The following is a 15,490-nucleotide window of genomic DNA, read 5'->3' on the forward strand; positions in this document are numbered from 1 at the left end:
AATTCAAAAAAAAACATTCTTACAAATTTTTAACAGTCACAATTCACTTTTGACGAATTTGCATTTTGAATTTTAGGAATTCAAATTTGATATTATTTAAGCACAATTAAAATACAAGCAATCAATCAAAAAATTAACCAATATACAGCTTTTCAAGAAATAATATATGTTCATTCATTAACGAGAAAAAATTATTGCTCTTTTGTAAACATTGGACTTAATCGAGCTTTAAATCATAATTTACCTCTTCATTCAACAATTATTGAAGTGGGTCAATACAGTTTTCAACTTCATCGAGAATTTATCAAAGTCAAAGAAAGGTTGTAAATAAAGTTTGCTTATTACAATTGCAAGATATGGTTTCAATCAACTATTCATTGACTAAACCATAATTATAATTGCTCAAGATCTATAAATCATTTATTGCACTTGATTAATAAAAAAACAATCAGTAAAACCGAAACCTTTACAGCTTTACAATCGCCTTTCAAAACAAATACAATGTTTTGTTGACCGCTTCAGGATAACCATTGATTAGTATAATAATCTGCAAGTTAATGCATTTAATTGTCATAAGATGTAAGATACAAGGCTTTGACAAAAGTTCACCATGAATATTGACAGTTGAATTGATTATTTTTATGAATGTGATAACAATAAATCATCATTTATACCAGTCAATTATTAGTTAACAAAAGTTGATTAATATCACTGAAAGAATCAATAAAATAAGCCTTACCAGTTTCTGTAGATGGCCTCACCATATAGTTGAGAGACTTTACTCGACTTGTTACTCATTTTATTTCTCTCTGTATTTCTTTCTATGTCTGCCTCCTTTACTCCCTTTTTGTCTCATTAATCTTCATCCTATTCTCTTCCTTTTCTCACAAAGTTGTTCTCATCAATTCCAGGTAAACCATATGTTTTAATTATTGTGCTCATTTGAAATAATTTGTTCACTCATCTCTTCCTGTGACCTTTCCAACTAAACTGTTTCCTTTGTTATTTCCAGATTCTCATCATAAGCTATTCCGATTAGATTCTTTAATTGTCTAATTAGCTTTGAGAATTAAAGGTTCCTTAGTGATAGTTATGTGTCTATTGAACAAGCTGATTGAGAGCTTCAATTAATTAATTCAAAATTGTTCGGAAACCTAATAATATCCTGAAAATTTACATAAATATGGCAACATCGAAGCTGTTAGATAATCTTTCATCAAAAATCAGGTTTGTTATTTTGGGTTTTATGCTTGATAGTTACCTATCCACACTATTCTTGTAATTATTGTTATCTTGAACCAATGAAGATCGCCCCTTAATTCATTCGATAAATGCTTTCTTGTCTTATAACTCGATAGTCCTTGAGTCTAAAAAATATACATTTGTTGTTTCTTTAGTCAGGCAATCGTTTGACTAAACCTTCTGATATTTGTCTATCGTATTGTATTAGCTGATGATTCATTGTTTCAAATCAGCTTTTTATTGCCTTTCTCCCAATAATTACACTTCTACCTTCCTTTCTTATAAACACTTCCAACTTATTAATTCCTGTTACCTTACAGCTTGTGTCTTCATAATTTCAATCTTGCCATTCTTTTTTTGCAACAGGTATCATTAACAAGTGTATCTTACTGGTGATATTTCCTTGGTCTAACTGGATTATGAAGATACCTATGAACATAAACAATCAATAACAAGTGAAGACAAGAAAATAAGATTAGACCCAAAAATAACTACAATTTGTTGATATACTGCTCGACGTTAGAATCAGCCGTCTTTCAAGCCTTTCTTAATATATTTAACCATGATTGGAAAAGGCCAACTTCCTAATCATAGCCCGACTACTCCTGATTATGATTATTTAATCAAATTTTTGTCTCTCGGTGACTCCGGAGTTGGCAAAACAAGTTTCCTTTATCAATATACTGATGGTTCTTTTGACGGAAAATTTATTTCCACCGTTGGAATCGATTTTAGAGAAAAAAGAATTGTAAGTATTCGTGTGAATCGGGCTGATGAAAAATTTACAGTTACCTCACGGACGAAAAATTGCTCAAGATTGAATTACTTTCTCAAGACATTCTTTGTCTTTAGACCGTATTTCTCATTTTTAGAAATCTGACTTTCATAACTGTTAATTTTACCCATCATATAGTAAATACTTTAAATTAATCATCTCAGATAATCTTGAATAAGTTTTAACACAATTCATAAATATTACTTATAAATAATACTTTGATATCTTTAGGTTTATAAACCACAAAATTTAGAGGGAACTTCAAGGAGAAGTCAAAGAATTCATCTTCAACTATGGGATACTGCAGGACAAGAAAGGTATTTGACTTACAACATTTGTAACTGCATTATTGAATATTGTAACATTATTTTAATAGCTATTCTGTATCATTTTAGATTTCGTAGTTTAACAACTGCTTTTTTTCGTGATGCGATGGGCTTCATTCTAATTTTTGATATAACAAGTGAACAATCTTTTCTCAATATTCGTGGATGGTTGGACCAACTAAAAACACATGCTTACTGTAACGATCCAGATGTAATTTTGTGTGGGAACAAAGTAGATCTATTCGAGAAGAGAGTCGTTTCTGAAGAGAGGGCCAAACAAGAAGCTCAAAAGTATGGGTACGTAATTCTGACAACACTGATGGAGCTTTTTGATATGGTCAGCTATCATTAACTCATTTATATTATTGTTAACTCTTCATCCATCATATAATGATCTCAATACAAATTTTAAATCAATTATTGAAATATTGAACTTCAAGTTTTGCTACCAATAATTGAGAGCTGATCAATTGCTTCTTTGTATTTATCAATTTCCATTAATATATTTCATTTTTGTTTTATTTTTCCCAAAGTCTTCCATATTTTGAAACAAGTGCAGCAACAGGTCAAAATGTGACCAAAGCAATCGAAACATTATTAGATCTTGTCATGGTTCGGATGCAAAAAGTTGTTGAAAGTAGTCTATTCTCACCAAGTCGAGGTTTAACCGGAGGTTACGGGTCAACCCTTAAATTGGAGGAAAATAATGAGCACAAATCAAAATCATCTTGTACTTCTTGTTGATTACACTGTCTTTGTGCCTTAACCAACCACCAAATCAATCATCCAATCGTCGGATATCATACGAGCTACTGCGAATCAAAGAAGTTAAAAAATACAAAAAAAAAGATTTTCCAAAAAATGAAATTCCTGACTGGCCAAATCATCAACTAATTTCAAAGCTAAATACTATCATAAACAAAAGCAACTTGTATCAGATCAACTATTTACATGTTATCAACCCTGTTATCATCGTCATCAACTGAACAATATCACATTAATCTCACAACAATTGGTCAAACTTTTTCGCTTGAATATTTTGCGTCGATTCTAGTTAATTGTTTTGTTAATTTTCTTTCGATTTTTTTACTCACTCGAGAAAAATGTACCAAAGAAGACGAAAAGTTTGCCCATCATTTTAACCAGTGCTCTTACCATCTTATATCAACAATTTTTGATGCTAACTTCAAGCAGAATCAATCACTTCAACTGTCAACTGTCACTTCTATATCAGATTTGTTTTAAGCAATTTATCTGACTTTTTCTTGTTCAACCTCAGTGTGAATCAAATTAACAATATCAAACTCGATAATAAATACAAACAATATGCTTATAAATATAGATAATATAATATTCTGTATAGAGTAACGGATTGAATCAATTTTAAATGCTAATGGAATACAAATTTTCCAATTAAATTAACTTGAACTAGTCCAAAAACGAAAGCTAATTTAATGTCAAATGTTGTAAAAATTGATTAAAAGACAATTTAGGATCAATCGAGAAAATTTAAATAGCTATTCATTTATAAATCAAAAATAATCATTGAAATGGTTTTGATTTTGAAACAGATTTTGAAGACGAATGAAGCTTTTCAAGGATCCATTTATGATTGAGACAAAGTAAACATTTTTCACTTCAATTGTTGAACTTTCCTTACAATCAATCAAAACTGAAATTAAATTGTCGTTATTCACAAGTCTACTTAAATTGCAACCTGTTGATTGTAGGGTTCTGTATTGGGATGTGATTAGATTGAGACTATTGAGATTGCCTGAAAATCTTATTAACATTGATTTATTGATGAATGAATTGTTAGATTATTAATGAATTTAATTTAAAGATTAAGAATGATTAAGAGAAGTAATTGAATATACTTGAATTTTTTCATTTTTATACCAAATAGTGAAACAATTTATGAGTAAATGTAAATCTAAAGAATTGGGTAAACTATTGAAAAGAGTGAATATTTAATATATTACAAACAATACAATGTATTAATACATGTAATAAATTAAATTTAAATGAAGGAACTGCTAATAATAAACTGTTAATAATGTACAATATTATACTTTACTTTAATGTACAGGTGAATATCAATAGCGTTTTTGGTTGTGAGTTAATAAAATTTGTTAAAAAATGAAATTAAGTGTTATTAGTTGTGCCAAGTTAGTAAGGTTAACTTGAAAGCAATCAATCAACAATCGATGTTGTTTCAGGTTCACTTGCGATCAAAAATGGTGAACGTTAAAGTTTATAATGATGACTCTAAAGACGCAACAAGCGACTTGAACAGAGTGTTGATTTGGAAATCATCTTCCGGAATATTTTGTACCATTATTTTTAATGACGATGATGGTCCCGACGAGGTAAATTTAGAGAAGAAAAGAAATGAAGGTGGAAAGTAGAGAAGGGAAGGTGAATGAGGGAACGTGGCGATCAGGATAAATGTAAGCCTGAAACAAATTATTAAATTGAGGAAGAAAGAACTGGTGAGTGATTGTAAAGAAAAGGAAAGATTGGTAGCGTTGTTGTGGGAGAGAGAGAGAGCGAAGTGAGGTTGTTTGAAGCAAAAGTGGAAACTGAAAATTGTTGCTCATTTTTTGCTAATTTTTAGCTTAACACTGACCGAATTTTACTGTAAATCCTAATTCTTTTAAATCTTATTTGAGTTGAATCATTAAAATAGATTAGTGGTGTTGTAATAACTTGCCTGTATTACTTGCCTTTTTGCATGTTTACTTTAAACTTGATGGAGTTTGATTCTACCTTTACTTAAATCATCTGGAAACCCCATAACCTTTCGTGTGTTCAATATCAGTGAAATTAGTAAATTAATTAATTAATTAATCTTGTGTACCGTTGATTGTTAAAAATGTTGTCTCCAACTGATTTGGATGTTGATTCTCTTCTGGACTGTATCCCTGACTGGCCAAAAGGACCGTTAGATAATGCCAGGTCAAAGGCCTCATTTGATTGGAAAGTGATGAAGCTGGTTCTTGATGGTGACACTGTTGTACGTTTTAAACACAAAGTTTGGTCCACTCTGGCTAGTGATCCTATTTTTAAACGAACTCCATGGGAAGAATACGATAGAAATGAAGAGAGAAGATTGACATTTGCGCGGCTGAAAAAATTAGTTGATTACAAATTGGCTTCAGAGGAGGAATACCTTAATGAACCTCATAAGATTCCAGCTTTTGTGCAAGCAGTGGGTCAATTTTCGTGGTCGTTGATTGTAAAACGGGTTTTGAGCTACGAATATTTCATTGTTTCCTGTAAAATGGACAATGGTGATCGAGATAATAGCCTAGTCAATGACATTATGAACTTCAATGCCCTCGGGGCCATCAGTATAACTGAATTGGCTCACGGAAGTAACACTAAAGAGCTTCAAACAACAGCAACTTACGATCCAACTAAACAGTGTTTTGTTTTGAATACTCCTCGCTTGGAAGCAACCAAGGTTTGGTCCGGTGTATTGGGTCAATCAGCCACTCATGTGGTTGTCTTTGCACAGCTTTATACTCCTGATGGTTCCTGTCATGGTCTTCATTCCTTCATGGTTCCAATTCGTGATCCAAAAACATTTCAACCCTATCCTGGATTAATAATTGGTGATATGGGAGGAAAAGTCGGCCTAAATGGATTAGACAATGGTTTTATGACTTTTAAAAATTATTGCATTCCAAAAGCATCTTTAATGAATCGTAATTCAGATGTTACCTCAGATGGCAAATACACCTCAAAAGTTAAAGATGAATCAAAACGGTTTGGCATTACTCTTGGTGTACTATCTTCAGGGCGAATATTCATCATCCTTTTCAGTATAAGCAACATTCAATCGGCTCTATCAATAGCAGTTCGTTATTCAGCGGTTCGTCGTCAATTCGGTCCAACCAATGGAGAAGAGATTCCCGTTTTAGAATATCAAAGTCAACAATGGCGTTTGATACCTTACATTGCTGCTTCTTATGTTTTTCACAACTTCTTTGGATCTCTCTTCCTAGATTATGTTGATTTCTTTGTGACTGCTTTCAATGCTAATGGTGATACTCAAATGGACATGGGAGCTGAGATTCATTCATTGTCATCCTGTGGTAAGGCTGTGGCAACCTGGATGGCTAGAGATGCTATTCAAGAGTGCAGAGAATGCTGTGGTGGTCATGGTTATCTGAAAGCAGCTGGGTTTGGTGAACTTCGTAATGATCATGATGCCAATACAACCTATGAAGGAGATAACAATGTTTTGCTCCAACAAACCAGTAATTATTTGATTAAATTTTACAAAGAAAAGGTAGAAGAGGGCAAACCCATATCATCATATTTCGGTTCGGTAAACTATCTTGACTCCATCGAAACCATACTGTCAACACGTTGCCCGGGAAATCTTGATGATATACCTAAGGTGCTGGAAGCTTATCGATTTCTTGTATGTTACTTGTTAAAGTCCAGTTATCTCAAGCTACAGGAACAAACGGTTAAAATGGGCGACTCTTTTGACGCTAAAAATGCAACCCAAGTTTACTACTTACGGAGTTTAGCAATAGTCTTCTTTGAAGCTGAAGCACTTGATCGATTTCAACGATTTTTAACTGAATTTTCAGTACCTGATGAGATATCAATAGTTTTAAAACAACTTGGCCTTCTCTATGGACTGTGGTCATTAGAGAAACATTTAGCGGTCCTTTATGAATCGGGTTATTTTACATCTTTACCATTAAAACCAACTCAATCAACTTTATCTTCATCCAAGCCAATATTAACTGGTCCATCAACAAATATTAAGGAAATGATTCTTCAATTATGTAATCAGTTGAAAGATAATGCTGTTGCTCTTGTTGATTCCTATGCACCACCAGATCACATACTTAACTCATCATTAGGTGCTTCTGATGGACAAATTTACCAAAACATTTTCGCTGCATTGGAAAACAATAAAGGAGCTTTTGGTAAACCGGAATGGCTCGAGCAAATAGCAAACTCACCATCAACTTTATCCGGTCTCAAATCAAAGTTATAACCAAATAATTTGATGAAACTTTGAATCTGTAAATTGCAATTTGTTCATTGTTAAATATTTCTCATTGGTTTCCATTTCATCCTATTTCAATTTTAAATCATTAAATTGAAGATAAATTTAATTTTATACCCAAAGATATACGTAAATCATGAGATTAATCATTCAATAAAATTAAAGATGTATATTTTGAGGTTTTAAATAACGTTTTTTTATTGATGTTTAAGAAGTTGCAATACCAAAAATAAAAAAATTAACCAAAATTAATGGGCTGGGCAAGGTAAACCAGCATGAATGTTACATTTTATTAATTAGATTCCTTAGTTGATATTTTGGTCGAATTTAATTTGTCTAAATTTATCCTTTAGAAGCTCGAATGTTTCCAATTGAAATAGGATTGTTTTAAGCTGGAATTATGAAAATATCTACAAACTAATGAGTAAATTTTGCTGCTCAGCTACAACAAATCAAGCAAAAGACTTTGTTATACAGCAACTTATGATCGAGATTTTGTTCAAAGAGACACTTAAAGAGCAGTTTTGTAGTTAACCAATTTAGATTTTTTGGTTTATTGAATATTTTCTACTTCTTTTTAGCAGCATTTGGATGATATTTAACAGATTCACCTCCATTCTTTGACCATTCCTTTTCAAACTCTTCAGCAAGAATTTCAGCTCCCCGTTTACTCGTTAATCTAGTTTCATCCAGACTTAGTTCGCACATTTGCATATCATCTTTGCCTGTGAGAGAGAAAATTTTCAGTTAATTTAAATTTTTTAAATTAGTAAATTATAAAATTTCGATTAGGAATCATCAAAGCCTAAACTTACCTGCAACTAATAGGATAGGCTTTTTTTCTGGATGAATTTCCATTTGTCGAGCAATCCATTGTCCATCAAAATGGGCCCACCACCAACCTCTTTGTCCAGTTGCTGATGAAGGTCGAACGAAAGGTATCCTAAAGTATCTCTGTTCGTTGCAAGATGCTCGATTCAAAAGTCCGTCAGTTAAACCATCAATTGGTCCTGGATTGTGCATTATTGAATCTGGAGCTCGTTCTTCTTCGCTTGTCTCTCTATTGCGTGAATTTTTCAGCTTCCATGCGTGATAAACTTTCAAACGTCGATGAAACTCTTCTTTGCATGCTTCAAGAAGCTCAATATCACAAGATGTGTTGATGATATCTCTTAAGTCAGAGTACTTCCATTTTGATAAGTCATATTTTTTATCCGTTGCAGATTTTTTGATTCCATGTGGAGGAGAAGCTGGAAGAGGACTTGAGCGAGTTAAATCATCAGAGACTCCATTTGATGATTCCTGAGCCAACCTCAAAGCTAATGCATGATCAAGTCGTTCTTGTTCCACCCTTTTTCGTTGCTCCTCTAGTTCAAGATCAAGTTCCTGCTGAAGTTTCTTTGCTAACTCATAATCTTCAACTTCTTTCGATTTAACTGATGCTTCCATTTTGAATCGTTCATCTAATTCAGCTCGTTTTCGTTTAAGCTCCTCTTCCTCTGCCTTTCGACGATCTTCTTCTTCTTTCTTGCGTCTTTCGGCATCCATTTCTTCTTGTACTTTTCTCAATTTTTCTTCTTCTACTATTTTGCTTTTCAATGATTCTATTTGCTCCTTCAGCGCTCCACTTATCCTATTAACTCGAGATTCAAGATCTTTTGTATCAAGGTTCGCTGATGTGCGACAAATCTGGATTGTATCATTGATTTCTTTCTCTATTTCAATCATTCGTTTATTAAATTTATCCTTCTCGTCAGATGATTTTAATTTTTGGGTCAATTGAGACATATCCTTCAATAAATCCCCACTTTTCTTTACTCTCATGATAGCGATATACCTGAATATAAAAGTAAAGTAAAATTTACCAATTTAATAAACGTCAATCAAGTCGATTGTTGCAAACTACTTACCTAGGTCTATACTTTCTTCGAGCATTTATCATTCTTATATTCTTTTGTATGGTGACAATCATCTGTCTTCGGTAAAGAATTTTGTGCTTGACTGTAAAAAATAACATAGGAATATAGCGATTAGAGAAAAGCGAGAACTAAAAAACCTGAAAATTGATTTCGTCTCAATGACTAGTATTATAATAATATTTTAGTGGGACTTGATTTTAATGCTTGAATTAACACCAACTTACGTTTAATGACAGAAAGCGCGCACCACTGGAGCATCTTCCACCTTGAAATTGTTAGCCATTTTTCAACTTTACTAACCAATTCTGATAAGTGTTTAGGATCGCTTTTCATTAGTTGATCAAACTCAGCAAATTTACCAGATCTGAAGAAAACTTTAGACGAACCAAATCGATAATCATTCTCATTAAGTCCAAATGCTTTAAACAGAGTCCTACAAAACATTCTTGGTTCTAATCGTGATAATTTAGGAGGTAAATGATGTTTATACAAATTATACAGGTCAACAAACGATGTTCTTGATGGATAGCCTTGCTGCATCAATTCAAGAACTGAAGTCATTCCGGAACAGCGAAGCTGTGATAAAATGTGTGAACCTTCAAATTTATGAGGAATCATGTGAACATTGGGCTTAACACAACGAATAAAATGTGTTCCTGTAGATCCCAATTTGGTCATTAGATCGTTCAATTGGTTTCGGAATTTACCACCAACCGAAACGAAACTAAGCTTACCACTTGATGGTTTAGTGTGACCGTTGGTTGAAGGGTCTGGCGGGAACAATTCACGAATCAAGTCATTTTTAGCTTCTGACATTAAACTTGCCAATGAATTGTGCAAAGCATCGGCATTTTTCTCAATGAATAATCCAGTTTGATAGCAAACAGCTCCAGCAAAATGTCTGATGAGAAAACCTTCATCATCTCGTAGTTCACGATCATCTTTCAACTTTGATTTCCTGGGAACAGCAAGTCTAAAATGATCTTTATTGTGAGCAAATACAGATTCGGTAAAATGAGTGGCACTTGGCTTCGGTAGTTTTGACTCTTCATCTAGAAGATCAAAAATTCCAGTAGCTCGTCCCTCCAATAGATTGATACAATCACTATTATCAATGTAAGCAATGTGCTTCAATCCAAGTCCCTCTTTTTCGTACAAAATTTGCTCTTCCCGTAAGATTCGTTCATTGAAAACTTGCTGCAACTTTTCATTACAGTAATTTATGCAAAATTGTTCAAACGAATTGTGACGGAAATATTCAAATCCAGCAATATCTAAAACACCAACATAATAAGATGATTGGAAGGTTGGAATAGAGCGATTGATTACCTGGGTTACCAGATGATCAAATAGCTTAGAGTATAATGCTTTGGCCAAAGCATCTCGCGCTGCTGATGCTTCATGAACTTTCAGAGGAACCAGGTAAACAGTTCCTTTGTGGCCACCTTTATTTGTTTGCATGATACGCGACAAAAGGCATTGTTGCAGTTCTTCTGCCTCAATTCCAATTAGTGATGCGGCTGTTTCCAAGGAAGTCCAAGAGGAACCGGTTTTTACCTGGCATCCACCCCTGGTATCATCCGGACTCTCTTCAAAGGCAATATTACCTAAATGAAGTACCGAAGCCACAACCTTATATATTGCTAGTCTATCATTGACTCCAAAGTGAGATAAAGCTTTGTCTGTAGCCGTAAAATCAACAGCATCATCAACAATAGGATCATTTAAACTTCCCTTAGAAGCTTGTTCACGAGATTGACGTTCAGCTGGGAGAGAAGCTGATGATTTTGAACCAAAATATTGGGTACAGCCTCTATTGAGATAATGAAATTGATCAGGATTGTCCAATTTCAATTGGCTCCAAATTTCTTTTGGACTTCCAGCACACAGTTGATAAAATATATGATAATTTCGTTCGCCTGAGCTTTGACCACATATTCGTGACTTTTCAAGTAAATAATGTGAAATGAAACCTCCAACAACGGAAAACTGATTTATCAATGAAGATAAAAGAGAAAGGTAGAGACAAAAAAAAGAGAGATAAAACAATGACAATTAGATAATTGAAATCCAAGTTGTATAATAATGAAACTATGAATACAATGAAAAGAGAGGAAGAAAGCGTAGACACTTATTTTCTAATGACATTGACTTTGATAAACATTTCTTTTTTTCAAATGACTGATGTTTTTTTTGTCTGGTTCCTGTTTACCAATTTTGTTTAGGTGGTAGTACTCCATAATACTAATAATAGTTTGACAGACACACTTTTCTTCTCCCCTTTTCACCTGGGCTGACAAATTTACCTGACCACTGAAGTGTATTTCTATGAATTTGCCAAAACGACTACTATTATTATTGCGAACAGTTTTAGCGTTACCAAATGCTTCTAGAACCGGATTTGCTGTTTGTGACCGTTAGGGATAAATTGGGTGAAAAAATTATAAATTTAATCAATCGTTAAATTTGAATTAGAGTTGTTTTTTGAATAAAAGGAAAAGGACTAGAAAATAATCGAAATTGTTCAAAGCCAACTGACAGGAAATTAATCAATCAATGACGACTCACCATCAAGAATCAACCTTTCAATTTGACCAGAATTGGTTCCCCAAGATTCGCATAAATATCTTAAAACGTATTTAGTGGCTTCCGTTTTACCGGCTCCTGATTCACCGCTAACTATTATTGATTGACTTTGCTTGAAAGCTTTCATATCACGAAAGGCTTTATCCGCTGTAAGAAGAAACAATAAATAAATTGAGAAAAAAATAATTAATTCGAGCTCTTAAAATTTAAATCAAAGTGAGCAACAAGCCTTGCAAGACATTGTTTGAAGTAAACTGGTGAAACTTTGAACGTTCAATTTGATTTTTCTTGTATAAAAATACTAATTTTAACTAAATTGCTGAAATAGAGCATTTTATGAATCTATTTGAGGAATCATTTGAAACGATGCTAAAAATTTGCGTTTTAATTAAGCAAGATTCATAAAGTAACAATCTAATCAAAACCTCAATAAAGATTGGATACCATAAAATTGAATCAAAGCACGGAATTGAAAATTGTAAGTTAAATGATAATAAAAAACATTTGGCTGCAAACTGAGCATTTCAAAGTTTAGATAATGTAATTTGTAACTACTGAGACTGATATAAATATTAAATAGATTTGATGAACTTCAGATTTCAATATATCAAGTATTGTATATCTGAAACTGATCAAATACAATTGAGTCAGTCTGCGTGATGAGATGGAAGAAGAAGAAAAATTGATTTAATATACCAATAGCGAAAACATGAGGAGGAAGAACACCGAGTGATTTTCCTTGATACCGTGAAATTGCTTCAGATGAATAAAGATTTCGAATTTCAAAGTAAGGATTGATTGAGATCAGGATATTAGCCACGTAAGTCTAAAAATTAGAAAAAAAAGAAACAAAAAACAGAAAAATAGTTAATGAATGAATGCTTTTTTGCTCAAGCCTTGACCTTACATAAATCAGATCTCGTTCATAGCGGACTCGCAAATTGTTGAGAAGGGTTGCCTCGTTGAGGAACATAAGAGCACCTAAAGAAATAAGAAAAGGTCAAAATTAATCAATTATATGAGTTGAAAAGATACAATTAAATTTGGAGAAAAAATTGGCATAAATTATATTCAGATCATTCAAGTATTACTACAATATTTGTATAACTTACAATTATCGTCAACATGCTTCTCAATCTCAGGGTCTGCAGGGTAAAGGCTGCTGTAAGGTGCTTTAATTGTCTGTTGGAAAAATAATGAAAATTAATTAATTTGAAATAAATTGAATGATAAGTCACGAATAATTAGGAGTTTGTATGTTCTCGTTGATATCAGTTGGCAGTGATACCAATGATTGGGAATCATAATTTGGTTGAAGGGAAAGTGAACAGTTTAAAAATTGTTTGCCAAAATGATCAAGCAATTTTGAGAAATTTTAATTATTGAAATGATAATGAGAGGTGATTAAGTATTATAGATCATAATTTACCTGATTGCTGTTTGCACATTTAACTGTAGCAAGCTCGAAGCCAATGTCAATGATAGTTCCTAAAATATATCCATTGTCAGGATCTGGAGCCCAAACCTTTTGTGACTCCATTCCGATGAATCAAGTATTATCACACTGAAATGGTAGAGAGATGGAGAAAAAGATTTTTAGATTGTAAATGATTGTAATAGATGATTGTAACAGATTGCTGGTCAATAAAGTAATCAGAATTGGTGAAATTGGTGAACATTAGTAGATGTAAACAAAAGGAAAAGTGACACAATTGAGAAACGTGACTGTGTAAAGAATTTCTCTTTTCAGGTTCAATGAAAAGTTACAAAATAATTGAGGCAACAAGTTAACTAGTTAACTGGAAAAGTCATGTTATGTTGATTAATTCAAGTAACCAATTTTTGTTGATCTTGGTTTGTTGTCATGTAAACTTGTTTACTTGTGTGGCTATAATTGATACAGCTGACAATGAATGTTTTTCCGTTAGATGTGCAACACAACGAAACCATGAGAGCTCAATGAGTATAAATAATCACTGAATGTTACAAATTGAAGTCGAACTTTTTTTGACAATTTTGGCTATAAAGTCAATTCAAATTTTTAAACAATAGATTCACAAATAAAGTACAGTAATAGTTGATACAATAAAACTTGCAATCTCAACACCAGTTGAAACATACAATGTTTTTGACGGCAAATTAGATCAGGTCAAGTAGTAGGAATATATAATGAAACAATCAGCAGCAAAAGAAATTTATTTAACACATTCAAACAAAGAATCTACTGTTAGTAATTGATTTTAATTGAGTAATCCTGATCTCAATGGTTTCATCAAATTACTTAAAGTTGATAGAGATTCAAATCACTATGTAGAGATGATATTCACTCCAACAAAAAAAGGCAGGCATAACAATCAACAAAAGAAATGTTATGAAAAAAAAGAGTTTGACCGATGATTTATTCATAAACGAAGATGGCAGAAGAGATAAAGTAAACATCTTTGGCATTAGAAGACAATCATTTTTTCAATGATCGTCTGCTTAGCAACAAAATTTAATTTAGGATGATTGTTTGGACAGACGTTGTTGCTGCAGTCACTAAATAAATATAAAGGTACTTTTTACGATAGTGGTAATGATGGTGTCTTGATGTCTTGTTTTAATAAAAAAGTGACAGATGTAAAGGCAAATAGGAAACTTGAAAATGAAAGCAAAAGAACAAGAAAAGGTTTGAAACTCACCTAATGTTGAAAATGATTGCTAATTGTTGGTATATCAAATCTATGCTGATCTGGCAACATTTACCAAATCAAATAAACTAGAAACTTGGATGAAATAGATGTCGACCAGGTTGTGGAAGGGGATCGACATAAACAGATAGTCCGTAAAGAAATGGATCGTCGTCAATTTGAACTGATGAATTTTATGATAATTGAAGAGCAGACTTAATAGACACCAGAAACGTTAAACATAGTCAACACTGTGAATACTGTAAACACGGTTAGCACTGTAGGTACACAGTAAACATAAAGTTACAACATGACAAAGAGGATAAAAAAGGTAAAGGAGAAAAAGAGAGTCAGAAAGGGAGAGAACTTGAGGGAGGAGGAGAAGAAAAATAATCAACAGTCTTGAACGGATGATGAATAGAAGAGGAAAGGAAGACGGAGAAAGAGAGAGAGAAACAAGGTGTGATGCAAAATCGCCTTTGCGATTGTTACGGTTGCATCGGTAGAGAAAAAAGTTGTTTAAGTTCCGATTGAGTTATCATGGAGACCAGTTGATGATCCCTTTTTAAGTATCTTCTTGACTTGTTATTAGTCTCATTTTTAGTCTCTTTCCTTCCTAATTTATTACAATTGTCAATTTAACAATATTTTTCATTGGAATCATCAGTAACACAGACTTAATATAATTTACTCTTTCTTAGTCTATCCTTTTTTTTGTGCTTGTTTTTACCTCTTATTCACATCATTTAGGCTCATATTGAGCCTCCAAATTCACCCTTAACATTCAAGTTTAACTCCATCTCTCCCTCTCTTTTTATGTATCGATAAATGCTGTATAAAATCACTCTTATCATCAACCATCACCATCATCATTATCATCATTATCTTCATCATTTTTTACGTCTTTTCATGACTTTTCAATTCCATTCACCATAATC

At 32.8% G+C, this 15,490-nt stretch overlaps 2 protein-coding genes and 1 pseudogene across 4 annotated transcripts; 2 read left to right on the forward strand and 1 right to left on the reverse strand.

Moving 5' to 3' along the window:
• The first annotated feature begins 690 nt into the window (after positions 1-690).
• Positions 691-3,765, forward strand: Rab27 (RAS oncogene family member Rab27). Of its 2 annotated transcripts, XM_089269712.1 has the most exons (6): positions 691-911; positions 1,013-1,227; positions 1,609-1,990; positions 2,249-2,334; positions 2,413-2,640; positions 2,877-3,765. In XM_089269712.1, the coding sequence occupies exons 3-6, from the start codon at positions 1,805-1,807 to the stop codon at positions 3,085-3,087; spliced, it is 711 nt and encodes a 236-aa protein (XP_089125838.1). In that variant the 5' UTR covers positions 691-911; positions 1,013-1,227; positions 1,609-1,804; the 3' UTR covers positions 3,088-3,765. The 2 variants fall into 2 exon arrangements, with proteins under 2 accessions (XP_089125838.1, XP_015792796.1); XM_015937310.3 differs by having other exon boundaries at positions 783-1,227.
• Positions 3,766-4,828: 1,063 nt separating this feature from the next.
• On the forward strand, positions 4,829-7,565 carry LOC107369280 (peroxisomal acyl-coenzyme A oxidase 3 pseudogene; annotated as a pseudogene). The gene has a single exon (XR_001570276.3). The product of XR_001570276.3 is annotated as a peroxisomal acyl-coenzyme A oxidase 3 pseudogene (transcript).
• On the reverse strand, positions 7,551-14,871 carry jar (Myosin heavy chain 95F jaguar). The gene is made up of 11 exons (XM_015937203.3): positions 14,565-14,871; positions 13,313-13,447; positions 12,996-13,065; positions 12,791-12,864; positions 12,580-12,709; positions 11,866-12,030; positions 11,604-11,701; positions 9,522-11,286; positions 9,289-9,379; positions 8,194-9,215; positions 7,551-8,103 (listed from the first exon to the last, which is right to left on the reverse strand). Exons 2-11 carry the CDS (start codon positions 13,421-13,423, stop codon positions 7,946-7,948), a joined length of 3,684 nt encoding a protein of 1,227 aa, XP_015792689.2. The 5' UTR covers positions 13,424-13,447; positions 14,565-14,871; the 3' UTR covers positions 7,551-7,945.
• Positions 14,872-15,490: the final 619 nt, after the last annotated feature.

The sequence above is a fragment of the Tetranychus urticae genome, chromosome 3 (assembly GCF_039701765.1).
Source record: "Tetranychus urticae isolate SD_2017Ah chromosome 3, NJAU_TeUrti_SD_1.0, whole genome shotgun sequence".
Lineage (NCBI taxonomy): Eukaryota > Metazoa > Arthropoda > Arachnida > Trombidiformes > Tetranychidae > Tetranychus > Tetranychus urticae.

Excerpts from the sequence above, each read along its gene's own strand:
- jar (XM_015937203.3), bottom strand. The coding sequence starts at position 13,423 with ATGGAGTCACAAAAGGTTTGGGCTCCAGATCCTGACAATGGATATATT. Across the intron at positions 12,710-12,790 it reads ATGAACGAGATCTGATTTAT|ACTTACGTGGCTAATATCCT; the intron begins GTAAGGTCAAGG and ends TCTAATTTTTAG. Across the intron at positions 9,380-9,521 it reads CGCGCTTTCTGTCATTAAAC|TCAAGCACAAAATTCTTTAC; the intron begins GTAAGTTGGTGT and ends TATTTTTTACAG.
- Rab27 (XM_089269712.1), top strand. The coding sequence starts at position 1,805 with ATGATTGGAAAAGGCCAACTTCCTAATCATAGCCCGACTACTCCTGAT. Across the intron at positions 2,335-2,412 it reads GATACTGCAGGACAAGAAAG|ATTTCGTAGTTTAACAACTG; the intron begins GTATTTGACTTA and ends GTATCATTTTAG. Across the intron at positions 2,641-2,876 it reads CAAGAAGCTCAAAAGTATGG|TCTTCCATATTTTGAAACAA; the intron begins GTACGTAATTCT and ends TTTTTCCCAAAG.